The sequence below is a fragment of the Stegostoma tigrinum genome, chromosome 2 (genome assembly GCF_030684315.1).
Source record: "Stegostoma tigrinum isolate sSteTig4 chromosome 2, sSteTig4.hap1, whole genome shotgun sequence".
Classification (NCBI taxonomy): Eukaryota; Metazoa; Chordata; class Chondrichthyes; order Orectolobiformes; family Stegostomatidae; genus Stegostoma; species Stegostoma tigrinum.
Window position 1 is genome coordinate 8,220,978 of NC_081355.1, and position 12,552 is coordinate 8,233,529.

Consider the following 12,552-nt stretch of genomic DNA (forward strand, 5'->3'; position numbering starts at 1 on the left):
CTGAGCAAATCATAAGTATTGATAGAATGGATAGCCAGAGATTTTTTTTTCCTAGTGTGCAGGTAGCTATTACAAGGGACATAGTTTCAAAGTGAGTGGTGGTAGATAAAAGGGAGACTTCAGGGGTAGGTTCTTTACTCAGAGTGGTAGGGGCGTGGAATGCATTGCCAGAGAGAGTAGTGGAGTCAGCCTCATTTGGGGCATTTAAGCAGCTATTAGATAGGCATATGGATGATAGTGTAAGGTAGGGATGGAGGTTAGATAGACCTTAGGTTTAGGGTAGAGATTTGGCATGGCATCATGGGCTGATGTACCCAGTTAAGTCTTTTCACAGTCTTGAAAAACCTCTGTAATCTCCCCTCTTTTGTATAGAATCATTGTTTCTTTTCTGATAGGTCTGATTTAATTCAAAAATTGTACCTAATTTTTTTCACATGTGCTCCAATTCTTTCATAGACAAGGACTGTTTACTACTCCAACAGAGCTCAGACATTTGTATATAACTTTTAAAGGATTAAATTATAACATCCAGTTTTCAAAAAAATTGATTTGCCTCTTTTGAGTTTAAATGTTCAAGACTGATCTAACCAAGGGCCTTGCACAATAAAGATTGAGGCAAGACATAGGACTAAATATGGAGAAATAAAATCTGATGGAGAAACCAGAACAAGGAGATGCGATCCTAAAATCGGAGCTATTCAGGAATGAAATTACAATGCACAAGGGCTAATGGAAATCTAGAATCCCTTTCCCTGAATGGGTGAGGTGTCAGCTGAAAATCTCAAGTGAGATTTCGAACCTTTCAACAGAAATATAATCAAGTAATACTTGACAAAGGCAGTCAGAATGGATTTGAGATATACATCAATCATAACTGAACAGAATGGCAGATCAGACTCCATGCCTTGAATGGTCAACTTGCATTTCTAACTTGCCAGGTAAAACCTAGCAACTCGTATTTACGCACAGCTGGAAAATGATGTACTAATTTACAGTTCCTTGCCTTGCAGTGGTTATTGCATAAGAAGCGGCCAAGTGTTTGAGGGAAGGGAATGTCAGAGTGTGAATTCAGTTCTTTAAGGTTTTAGATGGATAAAGGTATTAGAAGTAGAAACAGCTCTCTTCAATAAAAGGCAAATACAATTATAGGAAATCTACTCATTCAATCCCATCTTCAGATGTTCTTTGATGTGCAATCTGTCTCCACCTTTTCAGGCATATATATTGTGGCAAGGTTAAAAAGTTGCAGCTTTAAGCAGCTTACAACACTGCTAAGTTCAGATAATTTTTAAAAGAAGTCTTTATTCATTCATAGGCTGTGGGCATCACTGGCTAGGTAGCATTTATTGCCCATCCCTAATCCATCAGTTAAGAGTCAACCACATTGCTATGGGTCTGTAGTCACTTGTAGGTCAGACCAGGTAAGGATAGCAGTTTCCTTCCTTCAGGGTCATTCAAATGGGTTTTTCTGACAATCGACAATGGATTCATGGTCATCATTAGGATCTCAATTCCAGATTTTAAAAAAAACTGAACTCAAATTCCATCATTTGATATTGCGGGATTCGAACCCAGGTTCCCAGAACATTATCTGGGCCTCAGCATTAACAGACCAGTATTAATACCACTAAACCTTCACCTCCCTCCTTTACGTCTTGATCAAAAGGTTAAACATTTTCAAGGCAAGGCAAGATATCCAATCTTACTAGGCTTTAATCAGTGAAACAAATAAATCCTAAAATAGATAAAATTAGTATAGTGAAATTAATTCTACATACAAACACTATTCAGTTGACACAACAGACAAAGTACATAATAACTTCTTAAAAACTCATTTAGTTTGAGCTGCCATTTTAGTTACATTGTGTGACCAACAAGAACGGTGAGTTGCTGGACTTAGTACACCTGGGCTCCTTTTTAAAAATTCCATTAGAAGTCTTCAAAAAAACTGGATCCCTTTCAGAGTTCATCAACGCTGTTTAGAATCCACTGTCTTATGTCAGTCACAAATTATTCCCACAGTCTTGCACATTTTCACCTATTTGAAGACAAAGCAACTGAGCAAGTGTCGATTTCAGTCCTCGCCCAAATTTGCTAGCCAGACCAGAATACACACATCTGACTTGCAAGTGCAAAGACATATTACTGCCATACTCATCATTATTCCCTTAAAATTAGAGGAAATTTCATTTCAGAAGTTCATTTATTTAAAAAAAAAGAATCAATATACTTTTATTGTGTACAGATTGGTCATATACCATTGGCAATGTGCTGAAATGTGCCTCTCTCTTTTTTAGGCATGTACATACAATGCTCCACTACTCCTTTAAGTTCTTAACAATAATGTGCTTTGTTTTTGTTTCAGCTGAGAATCAGGCAGCAAACATGAATCACATTGATGCTACCCCCTCAGTCATCAAAAGTGCTTGGATTCTATTTGGCATTGCTCTTACAGAAGTTACAACCAAGATAATAAGCCTAGCATGAAATCCAATTGGGCAGATGCATTTAGATCTGGCTTAAGTCACTCATTAAAAAAATACAGTTGTTTCTGGCTTCACATTATATGGAATGAGGAATGTAATGAAAAATGCTGTTACACCTTTTGCTCATTTAAATTTATCTGATGGAGGTGAACAATGAATCAGTTGAGAAGTCCTGAGGTTAGTTCACACAATTGCTTGTTTGTTTCAGTACGAGAGGTAGGAGGTACTTTTGTCTGTCTTCAGTTCACAAAATGACAGCCAATGATAACCCCACATTGTTTTAACATTTTTATACAAGAATATTTAACTACATATACACATACTTTCTGCTTCAGGAATATTAATGCTCAGCATTCTACTATTCTGATTCCTTTACTTATGAAAATTAGTAGGTCCCAAACAAGTTCACAACAGGGTGCTATAATTAGCCTTAAATCCTTGGATTTTGTGCAACAGTGGTGGAAATGAAACTGAAAATCTGGGCACAACTTTCCCACATACTCACTATGGTCAGATATCAGACATCCATTCAGGGCTGTACAGGGCTACTGGCCCTCATAATTATACTCTCACACCTAACACTTTCAGGAAGAGAAATATGGGGTGAAATTCAAGAAAAACTAGGCAAGCCCAGTAAAAGATTTTATTTGCATAAATCAAAAGTCAGGAGTGCTGCGCTGAAAATTCAGGATTTCAAGTTGGAGAACTGCAGCAATCTGAAAATTATCACAGAAGTAGGAGGATGGAAGGTCACAAAAGGTTACTCCGGTGATTGCTTGGTAAATATGAATTTGACAGCTGCCAAGTCTTGACTGCAAGCTATTCTAGTAGATCAACCTGATTGAAATCTACTCTCCAAGTTTAAAATCAAAAGATAAAAGCTATTAACATGTAAAGATGTATAAAAATAAAATCACAATACATTTTGATACCAATGCTAAATAAAGAATAGTTCATGTCAATAATCTAATGGCAGGAAAATTGACAAGAACTGTTCATTGGGTATGAAGAAAGAGCACAACTTGGTTGAGACTTCAGAGATACTTCAACAATTAGTAATTGAAGTTAATAGTTTAAAAAATCTTTCTGGAAGGCAACTATACCCAAGTATGAGGTTCACAACAGTCATTACTTCAACAATTTCAACTCAGTTTTCCTTAAGCACAGTATATGATACTTCAAATCAGGTTGCTGTTGACAGATTAAAAAAAAAGCAAGTTTGAAATTGTCTACTTGAACTCAAAATAGAAAAATAACATTTACACATCATTGCTCTACATTTTCATGCTTTCCCTCAGTACAAATTCTCAAGCAAAGTAAATTCATTCGTATCATGCTTCTTAAGTTCTTTCAGTTTCATGTTCTCCAATTTCAGCAAGTTTACTTCCTAAGTTAAAACAAAAAAAAATGTTATATATGCTATTGCCATGAAATACGTTTCTTAAGCTGCAAGTAATATACGCTATGGCCATGAAATGCAGATCTTAAGTTGCAAGGGACAGCTGAGAGAATATTTTATGCTGTCCCAGAATGGGAGCTGTTAAACTTGCCACAGCAAAGTGGATCTGAATGTACCAGAACAGGAACGTGAATATGGATTAATTCTAATTTATTAAGTCCCACACAAATATAAAGAAAGCACAAGTGGGAAGCTAGCAATGTGGCCACAACATACATGCCATGCACAAGATCAGGTCACAGGCTGGTAATAATGCAGCAAGTAACTACTGTCCCGCTTTCCCAAATATGTCCACTCCCATCTACAGGGCACAAGTCAGAACTCATGTGGCATACTCTCCACTTCTCTCTATGGGTGCTGCTCCAACAAAACTCAAAGGGTTTAACACCTTTCTGCTTACTGGCACTCCTTTCACCTTCAACATTCATGTGCTCCATTGACACACAGTGGCACCAGTGTATATCACATACAAGATACAGTACAGCACTCACCAAAGAAGCAACTTTCAAATCTGAGCCCCCTATCATCTCGAAAAATGGGCAGAACACAACCTACAGACTCCTCTCCAAACCACATGCCAACCTAACTCGGAATTGTATCACCATTCCTTCACCACCATGGAATCAAAATCCTACAATCAGTAGCACTGTGGGTTATTTACATTAGTTCAGGGTGGCAGTTCACCACCACCTTCTCAAAGACAATTTGAATTGGGCAATAAATTTATGATAAAACAAAACTGTTAATCCGTGATAGAATCAAAAAGTTAATCTTTGGGCAGGATGTGCACATAAAAGATTAGGAAGTCATGAATACACCCTGCCAGATTGGGGATCTTGCCAAATTTCAATGGTTCAAAAGTTTTAATAATTCTTATGTGCTGTTGAACTGAACTCATCCTGTTCGGGGTACTCCTCCAATTAGCTTCAGCACACCAAAATGGGGGAAGAAACAAAAAAAAAAATCAGAATTCCTGCTCCTTACAGTTTTCCATTGATGTATATTCACAATAATATTGACAAACAATAGAATTGGCTTGGATAACACATATCCTCCACATTCCTCGCAGCTCTACAGTGATCAGCTAGCCCCAGAAAAGGCTCTTCATGAAAATGATAGAAATTTGGGCAGAACTGACTGGCTTCTACTTTAGTCAGCCAGTGTCTTCATAGAAGTAGGCAAGAGTATATCATGAAAAAAAAAACACAATTGTAATTTGACCAATAGAAATTGGAATTAAGAGTAAGAGAGGAAAAAGCATATGAAACTGCTTATTTATTGTGCTCATTGTGTGACTTCCAACAGAACATAAAAATCCCGAAACAAAATCTAATATAGAATTTCCTGTGGATTTAAAATATCATACCTCCTGGAGACGAACATTTTCCTTCTTGACTTTAACCAAATGTTGTATTTTTTGTTGCAAGTTCTGGTGTCCGACCAATTTACCATTCTCTTCAGTAAGGCTGGCCACTTGCACCCTAAGAGTTTCAACCTCCTGCAGTTTAACGTTCAAGAATTAATAAAGCTTCTACGTGAAATAGGTAGTACACTCTGCTTCTGAACTTGGTATCTGGCTACGGACCATATCTGAGTCTAAAACAGTTTCTTGTAACATGGTTTTAAGGATGTTATATGAAGAGAGATTTTAAAGTAGATAGGTTAGAAGAACCCAATTTTACTGGGCATAGATCTATATGGAGAAACAGAAGTTAATTTGCTGTCTCACTTAGAAAAGCCACAAAAGATGATGTGTACACAAAGTGAGTTGGGAATGAAAAAATACAAGGTCGGAAATTGATGAATTTTCTCAAGATTAGAGCAGTGTACAAAGTCATCTTACTCTGCAGCTGGCCACATTATTATCTGACAAAGAAAATATTGTGTTGTTCACTGCTAACATCCATCATACTTGTTCATTTAAAAAAGGTAAAATCACTTAGAAATACAGTATGAATACTATTAAAATTTGCCTTATGTTATAATCAACTATTCAGTTTAACATATAGTCTTGGTACAATTTCAGTTATGGGACATAATGTGTCCAATTATCATTAAACCTTAAGATGAATGCTTTGAATGACTTGAATGGCCACTTGGCATACCTTTGCAGGTTGTGTGTAAATTTGTAGTTGAAACCAAAATGTGTGGGAAGGCAAATGGTGAGGATGACACAGAGTTTGCAGCAGGATATAGACAGGTTTAACAAGTGTGCAACAACTTGGCAGATGGAATATAATGTGGAAAAATGTGAGATTATGTACTTTGGCAAGAAGAGGAAAGGAGCTGAACATTATTTAGATGGACAAAGGCTGCAGGAAGCTACACAGCAGAAGGATTTGGGTGCCTCGTCCACGAACTGGACTATGGTAGATGACACTAAGATTGGTGGAGCAGCAGATAGTGAAGGGGGCTGTCGGAGAATGCAGCAGAATAGAGATAGATTGGAGAGTTGGACAGAGAAATGGCAGATGGAGTTCAATGCAGGCAAATGTGAGGTGATGCATTTTGGAAGATCCCATTCAAGAGCGAACTATATAGTAAATAGAAAAGCCCCAGGGAAATTGATGCACAGAGAGATCTGGGTGTTCAGGTCCATTGTGCCCTGAAGGTGGCAATGCAGATTGATAGAGTGGTCAAGAAGGCATATGGCATGCTTTCATTCATCGAATGGAGTATTAAGTACAAGAGTTGGCAGGTCATGCTACAGTTGTATAGAACTTTGGTTCAACCACATTTGGAATACTACGTACAATTCAGGTTGCCACATTACCAAAAGGATGTAGATGCTTTGGAGAGGGTGCAGAGGAGGTTCACCAGGATGTTGCCTGGTATGGAGGGCGCTGGCTATGAAGAGGGGTTGAGTATATTAGGATTATTCACATTAGAAAGATGGAGGTTGCTGGGGGACCTGGCTGAGGCCCACAAAATCATGAGATCATGCGAGGTATAGACAGAGTGGATAGCAAGAGGCTTTCTCCCAGAGTGGGGGACTCAATTACTAAGGGTCACGATTTCAAGGTGAGGGGGAAAAATTTAAAGGAGACATGCACGGAATGTTCTTTACGCAGAGGGTGGTGGGTGCATGGAATGCACTGCCAGCGGAGGTGGTAGAGGCAGGCATAATAACATCATTTAAGATGTATCTATACAGAATCATGAATGGGCAGGGAGCAAAGAGATATAGATCCTTGGAAAATAGGCAACAGGTTTAGATAGAGGATCTGGATCGGCACAGGCTTGGAGGGCCAAAGGGCCTGTTCTTATGCTGTAATTTCCTTTGTTCTTTGAATTACAAAAAACTAGCACCCAAGCTCAACAGTAATAGGGGAAATAAATGAAATATTGGCACAAATTTCAAAGGCAATTGAGTATAAAAGTAGGGAAGCTTTCTAAAAGTATACAGTGCGGTGGTCAGCTCATACCTGGAATACTCCAGGCCAGTTTTGAGCTTCTTACCTAAGAAAAGATATATTGGCATTGGAGGCTGTCCAAAGAAGGTTCATTTCACTAATACCAGGCATGGAGGAACTGTCTTATGAGGAGAAGTTAAGTAGATTGGGCCTGTGGAATAGGAATTTAGAAGATTGAGAGGTAACCTTATTGAAACATATGATTCTTAGGGGACTTGACACTGTAGATGCAGAAAGTTTATTTCCACTTCTCGAGAGTCCAGCATCAGAGGGCATAATAAAGGGGTGCATATTAAAGACAGAGATAAGGAGGAATTTCTTCTTTCAGAGGGCAGTGAATCTGTGGAATTCATTACTGCAGAGGGCTATTGAGGCTGGCTCATTAAGTACATTCACTGCTGAGACATAAAGATTTTTGATCATCAAGGGAATCAAAGATAATGAGGGAAAAGGCAAGAAAGTGGAATTGAGGATTACAAGATCAGCCATGATCCCGTTGAATGGTACAGCAGACTCAATAGACTGAATGGCCTACTTCTGCTACAATATCTTATAGTCTGAGATATGGCAATAGAGAATTTATTTTAAGAATTTTCTCAATACTACCCTAATAACTTTAAAACAAAGTTTATAGCAGGAAATCCCCATGTTGAAATGTAGTCAAATTCTGGAAGAGATCTCCTGAAAGTGAACAGCATTTACTGTTAAGCAAGTGAGTTACATTTACGACCAGTCATTCCCAAAAGACATTCAAATGCTGAATATGCACTTCGTGCAGATTCTATGCACATCTCAAAGAAATTAATTTCTCAAACTATCTGAAAATATGTCAACAGCTTCAAATCAAACCTCAATGTGCCAAAACACCACAATAAATATACTGTCCAAATTTATGTAATATAGTTCAAGGAATAATGTATTATTTAGTCTTCTGATAATTACAAGTTGTTTTGTGCCAAAATTAGAATTATCCAATAACTTGAATTGTGATATAAAAAGGGAATTTAGTGCTAAAACGTGAATTGTATGATAACCTGAATTTAGGCAGAATTATATTTTAAAAGTTGGTACACAATTACATGCATAACTCATTGAATCACTGTAAAATCCACAGTTTAGCTGGAAAAATCTGAGAAGGTCTAATCAATACATCAGATATCACATCAAAAGATTAGGTTGTTGACTTGCTTGCTGAGCTGGTTTGTTTTTGTTCAGACCTTCTGTCACCATGTTAGGTGACATCATCAGTAGAGCCTCCAATGAAGCGATGTTATTCTACTCCACTTGGAATTTATACCGTCCAGTCCATTATGGTGAGTACTGTCATTTCCGGTTTTGATCTGTATGGATTCATATATGGGGTCTAATTCTACGTGTTTGTTAATTGCATTACGGGTGGAGAACCATGCCTCTAGGAATTCCTGTGTTCCTGATGTAGGGAAGTGTAGTAAGTGTGGTGTGGTGACAACAACAGGAGGACACAGTACAACATAACACACTTACCACACTTCCCTACATCAGGAACATTTCAGAACTGACAATGAGACTCTAACACCACTAGGAATCATGGTGGCCCACAAGCCCACAGCCACTCTACGATGAACACTTACAAGGTTTTAAAAAGATCCCATTGCCACAACATGCAGATCCAATGTGACTTACGAAACGCCATGCAATGACTGCCACAAACATTACATCGGACAGTCAGGAAGGAAACTAGCCATCAGAATACTTGTACATCAACTAGCAGCAAAACAGCACGATGAACTTTCCTTAATAGCTGTACATTCAGACAATAAGGGCCATCAGTTTAAATGGGACAAAGTAATCATTGTAGCCGAAGCCAAACACAGACACGCACAAGAATTTCTAGAGGAATGGTTCTCCACCCGTAATGCATAGAATTGGATCCCATATACAAATCCATACAGATCAAAAGCAGAAATGACAGTACTCACCATAATGGACTGGACAGTATAAACTCCAAGTGGAGTAGAATGACATCGCTTCATTGGAGGGTCCACTGATCATGTCACCTAACATGGTGACAAAACGCCTGAACAAAAACAAGCCAGCTCGCAAACAAGTCAACAACCTCATCCACAACGTGAGCTACAGATCTTTGCCAATACTTTAATCAAAAGATTAAAGGTTGTTTGTCAATCCTTCTTCCATGCCACCTAGCTCAAAGACTTGGCAAATTAAAATGGCAAAGTCTTGGAAAAAGTTCATGCTATCAAGTTTCTTTGCCCCTCTTTCTGTAATTTAAATTATTTAATCTCAAGTGAATCCATCCAATCTGCCATTTTCATCTCTCTCTGCTCTCAACTTGACAAATTCATTCATTCATTCATTACCCAAATAAGTCTCTCTTTCTCTTCACAAGCAGATTCAAATGCTGACCGAAACTCTTCTTTATCACTAAAAGCTTTTGCTTCTAAACTTCTGGTCCGCTCCACTTCTTCCTGAAACCCTTTAATTGACCACTGAATAGTTTCCAGAGTTGTTCTTTTCTCCGTTAATCTATAGATGGAAGAGATTTGTATTTACAATTTAACAAGTGTAATTGCAAGGACTACATTAACTTTTCTAAACTTTAAAAAAAAGTTTGCACTGCATATAAATCTATTTTGCCAAGTCATTTCTTTAATCATTTTCATCTTGTGTATTTCATTTCTGAAAAAAGGTGACATGATGAACTCTGTAGTGATGTCAGCAGAGAACAGAATTAAGTGAATAATTTCTTAATAGATGCATTATTTCATCTCGTACAATACAAAAACAATTGGACACATTTCTCTTAAGTGCCAAAATTATGAATCTCAGCTGGAAAAACAGTGAGAATACTGGCTAGCTTCACTGCTGTGGGTTAGGAGAATTGGTGGTGGGGAAAAGAAAACAAATCAGCCATGGTTTTCTTAGATATCAGGCCTAAATAAATCCATTTGGAGGCAGTATGATTTGTGAGGCCTCAGTGGTCAATAGGCATTCTGATGTTCAAAGTGAATAGTTCAATGTACTTAGCTGAATTCAAAATTATATCTTAGAAAGAATCAACACCACATCTTCAAAAAGGGGCGGGGGAGATAGCTGGGGAAACAAACCATCCCTCTTAAAACAGAACCAACTTGGAACATGGAGAGATATCGCCATCAGGAAATCTTTAAAAATACTCAATTACCAAAATGCTTTTGATAATGGAAAAGATCCTTTTTAAAAAAATTATTCGTTCTTTTTGGTCAGACCATCCCTAAAAGCACCGGAGAAGATGGTGGTGAGCTGCCTTCTTGAACTATTCAGTCCATGGAGTGTAAGGACACCAAGAGTGTTGTTCAGAAAGGAGTTCCAGGATGTTGATCGAGCAACAGTGAGGGATCAGTGACAGAGTTCCAGGTCAGAATGATGTGCGGTGGTTAACTTGCAATCATCTGGTACCTTTGGCCTTGTAGGTAGGGGTTCTCACATTCGCAAGGTGCTGCTAAAGGAGCCTTGATAAGTTGCTGCAATTAAGAGCAGTTTTAAAGCTTAACTGCACATTCTTATTACTGCACAGCAGGGAAACTTACTTTCTAATGCTCCACAGAATGCATAATTTCTCCTCGACAGGTTCCTTATCGAAAAATCAGTCCCACAGACCTGGCTTCCAGGTAGGCAATGAACATGACTACGGAAGAGACCGCAGGGCCTAGTCAGTCTCATAGGTGCTAGGTGCTGAGCAGGCACCTTCTTTCTCCCCAAGACTGTCCATACCTTGCCGGAGCTGCCAATTTACTGAGTCATGGAAAACCCAGTCCACCACTGTTAAGCCGACTAAGCAAGTTGAATCAAAGGATTCCCGCTTTAGTGAATTTAAAATGCCGACTGCGTCCTTTCCTCAGAATAAGCTACAGGCTTGAGATGAGGAGGAATATCTTTACTCAGAGGGTAATAAAATTTTGGAATTTGCCCTACAGGGCTGTGGAAAACTAGATATTTTGTAGTTCAAGACATATATTGATAAATTTCTAGATAGTAATTACATCAAGAAACATGAGAATAGGATGTGAAAATAGCATTGAGGTTGATCATCAGTTATGATCTAGAACTGCAGAATGGTTTATTCTCATACTTGTGCTTCTGGGAAGGCTGATCACTCTAGTCACGTCATGAAACACCTGCAAGTTGGAGGGTTGGAGTTGTTTTCCCAATGCACACAAATATTTGCTGATTTAAATGCCCTCCTAACCACCAATATCTCTCTTCTTTACTGAAAGCAATATATATGAAAATGAAATTCCAAAGCACAAGTACCCTACCTATCAAGGCCAAACAGTTTACCAGCCTTCACGGATGGTAAGATGAATCATAACTTCATGGCACGGAGGTAGATCATTAGCCATGATCTATAATGGCAGAGCACGATGAGGGTCCATAAGTATGTGAACATAAGAATGTGACTAAAATGTTGACACACATGTAATTCCCAGCAGATGTCATTCGAAGCAACCCTGATTGGCTTTCTGTTTTTAAGTCAGGGATGAAGCAATCCAATTTTAGGATCATTATCCCTCAGACTATTTGCAGAAATGCTGAACACTGATGTTCATCAATAACAGTGCAGATCAAACCAGATAACTTCAGGTCTGTATTTTTGATTCATATGGAGACTGATCAACTGAGCTGGGCAAATTTCATGTTATGGTTATATTAAAATGAAAATTATCTACTTACTCAGTTTCCACAGCAGCTAGCTTTTGTAATGCTGCTTCCTGCAATTTTAAAATCAAGAAAATCAATTTTAACTACAATAAGCTGGAACAAATTTTGTTTTTCAGGATGTGTAGTCTAGCCATTGTGGCAAAGTATAACAAAAACAATTATAATGCTTACAAGTTGTTCATTGATAGTGTGGCACTCTGCTCATTTGTAAGCACAACTGAAGAATAAATGTACATGCAACTTTGAATCCAATTTTGCTACACCAAAATGCAATAAGAATTTAGGAATACCTTGGCCTTCATTTCTTCTTTTAATTTCTTCTCGACATCACTCAGATTCTCCTGGTTGGTTACATTGCCACTTTATAAAATATCCAAACAAATTTAATTTAATTATGTTACACGAAAGAAAACATGAACCATAAAATCAAGCTGATCCGAAAGTGATTAATCAAAAAAAAGGAAGCAGTCCAGTTGGTTATTTCAGTAATTTTATG

At 38.0% G+C, this 12,552-nt stretch overlaps 1 protein-coding gene across 4 annotated transcripts in view; it reads right to left on the reverse strand.

Moving 5' to 3' along the window:
* Positions 1-1,679: 1,679 nt before the first annotated feature.
* The window catches only part of kif15 (kinesin family member 15), a 78,698-nt gene continuing 67,825 nt past the window's right edge, over positions 1,680-12,552 (reverse strand). Inside the window, exons 31-35 of one of the 4 annotated variants that reach the window (XM_059652122.1) lie at positions 12,347-12,416; positions 12,069-12,106; positions 9,762-9,881; positions 5,312-5,443; positions 1,680-2,038 (exon numbers count right to left, since the gene is read on the reverse strand). In XM_059652122.1, the coding sequence (XP_059508105.1) occupies positions 2,035-2,038; positions 5,312-5,443; positions 9,762-9,881; positions 12,069-12,106; positions 12,347-12,416 (364 nt within the window). In that variant the 3' untranslated portion in view covers positions 1,680-2,034. Of the gene's footprint in view, positions 2,039-2,184; positions 3,874-5,311; positions 5,444-9,715; positions 9,882-12,068; positions 12,107-12,346; positions 12,417-12,552 lie in introns of those variants that run through there. The other 3 variants (XM_059652116.1, XM_059652110.1, XM_059652119.1) reach the window with 3 other exon arrangements.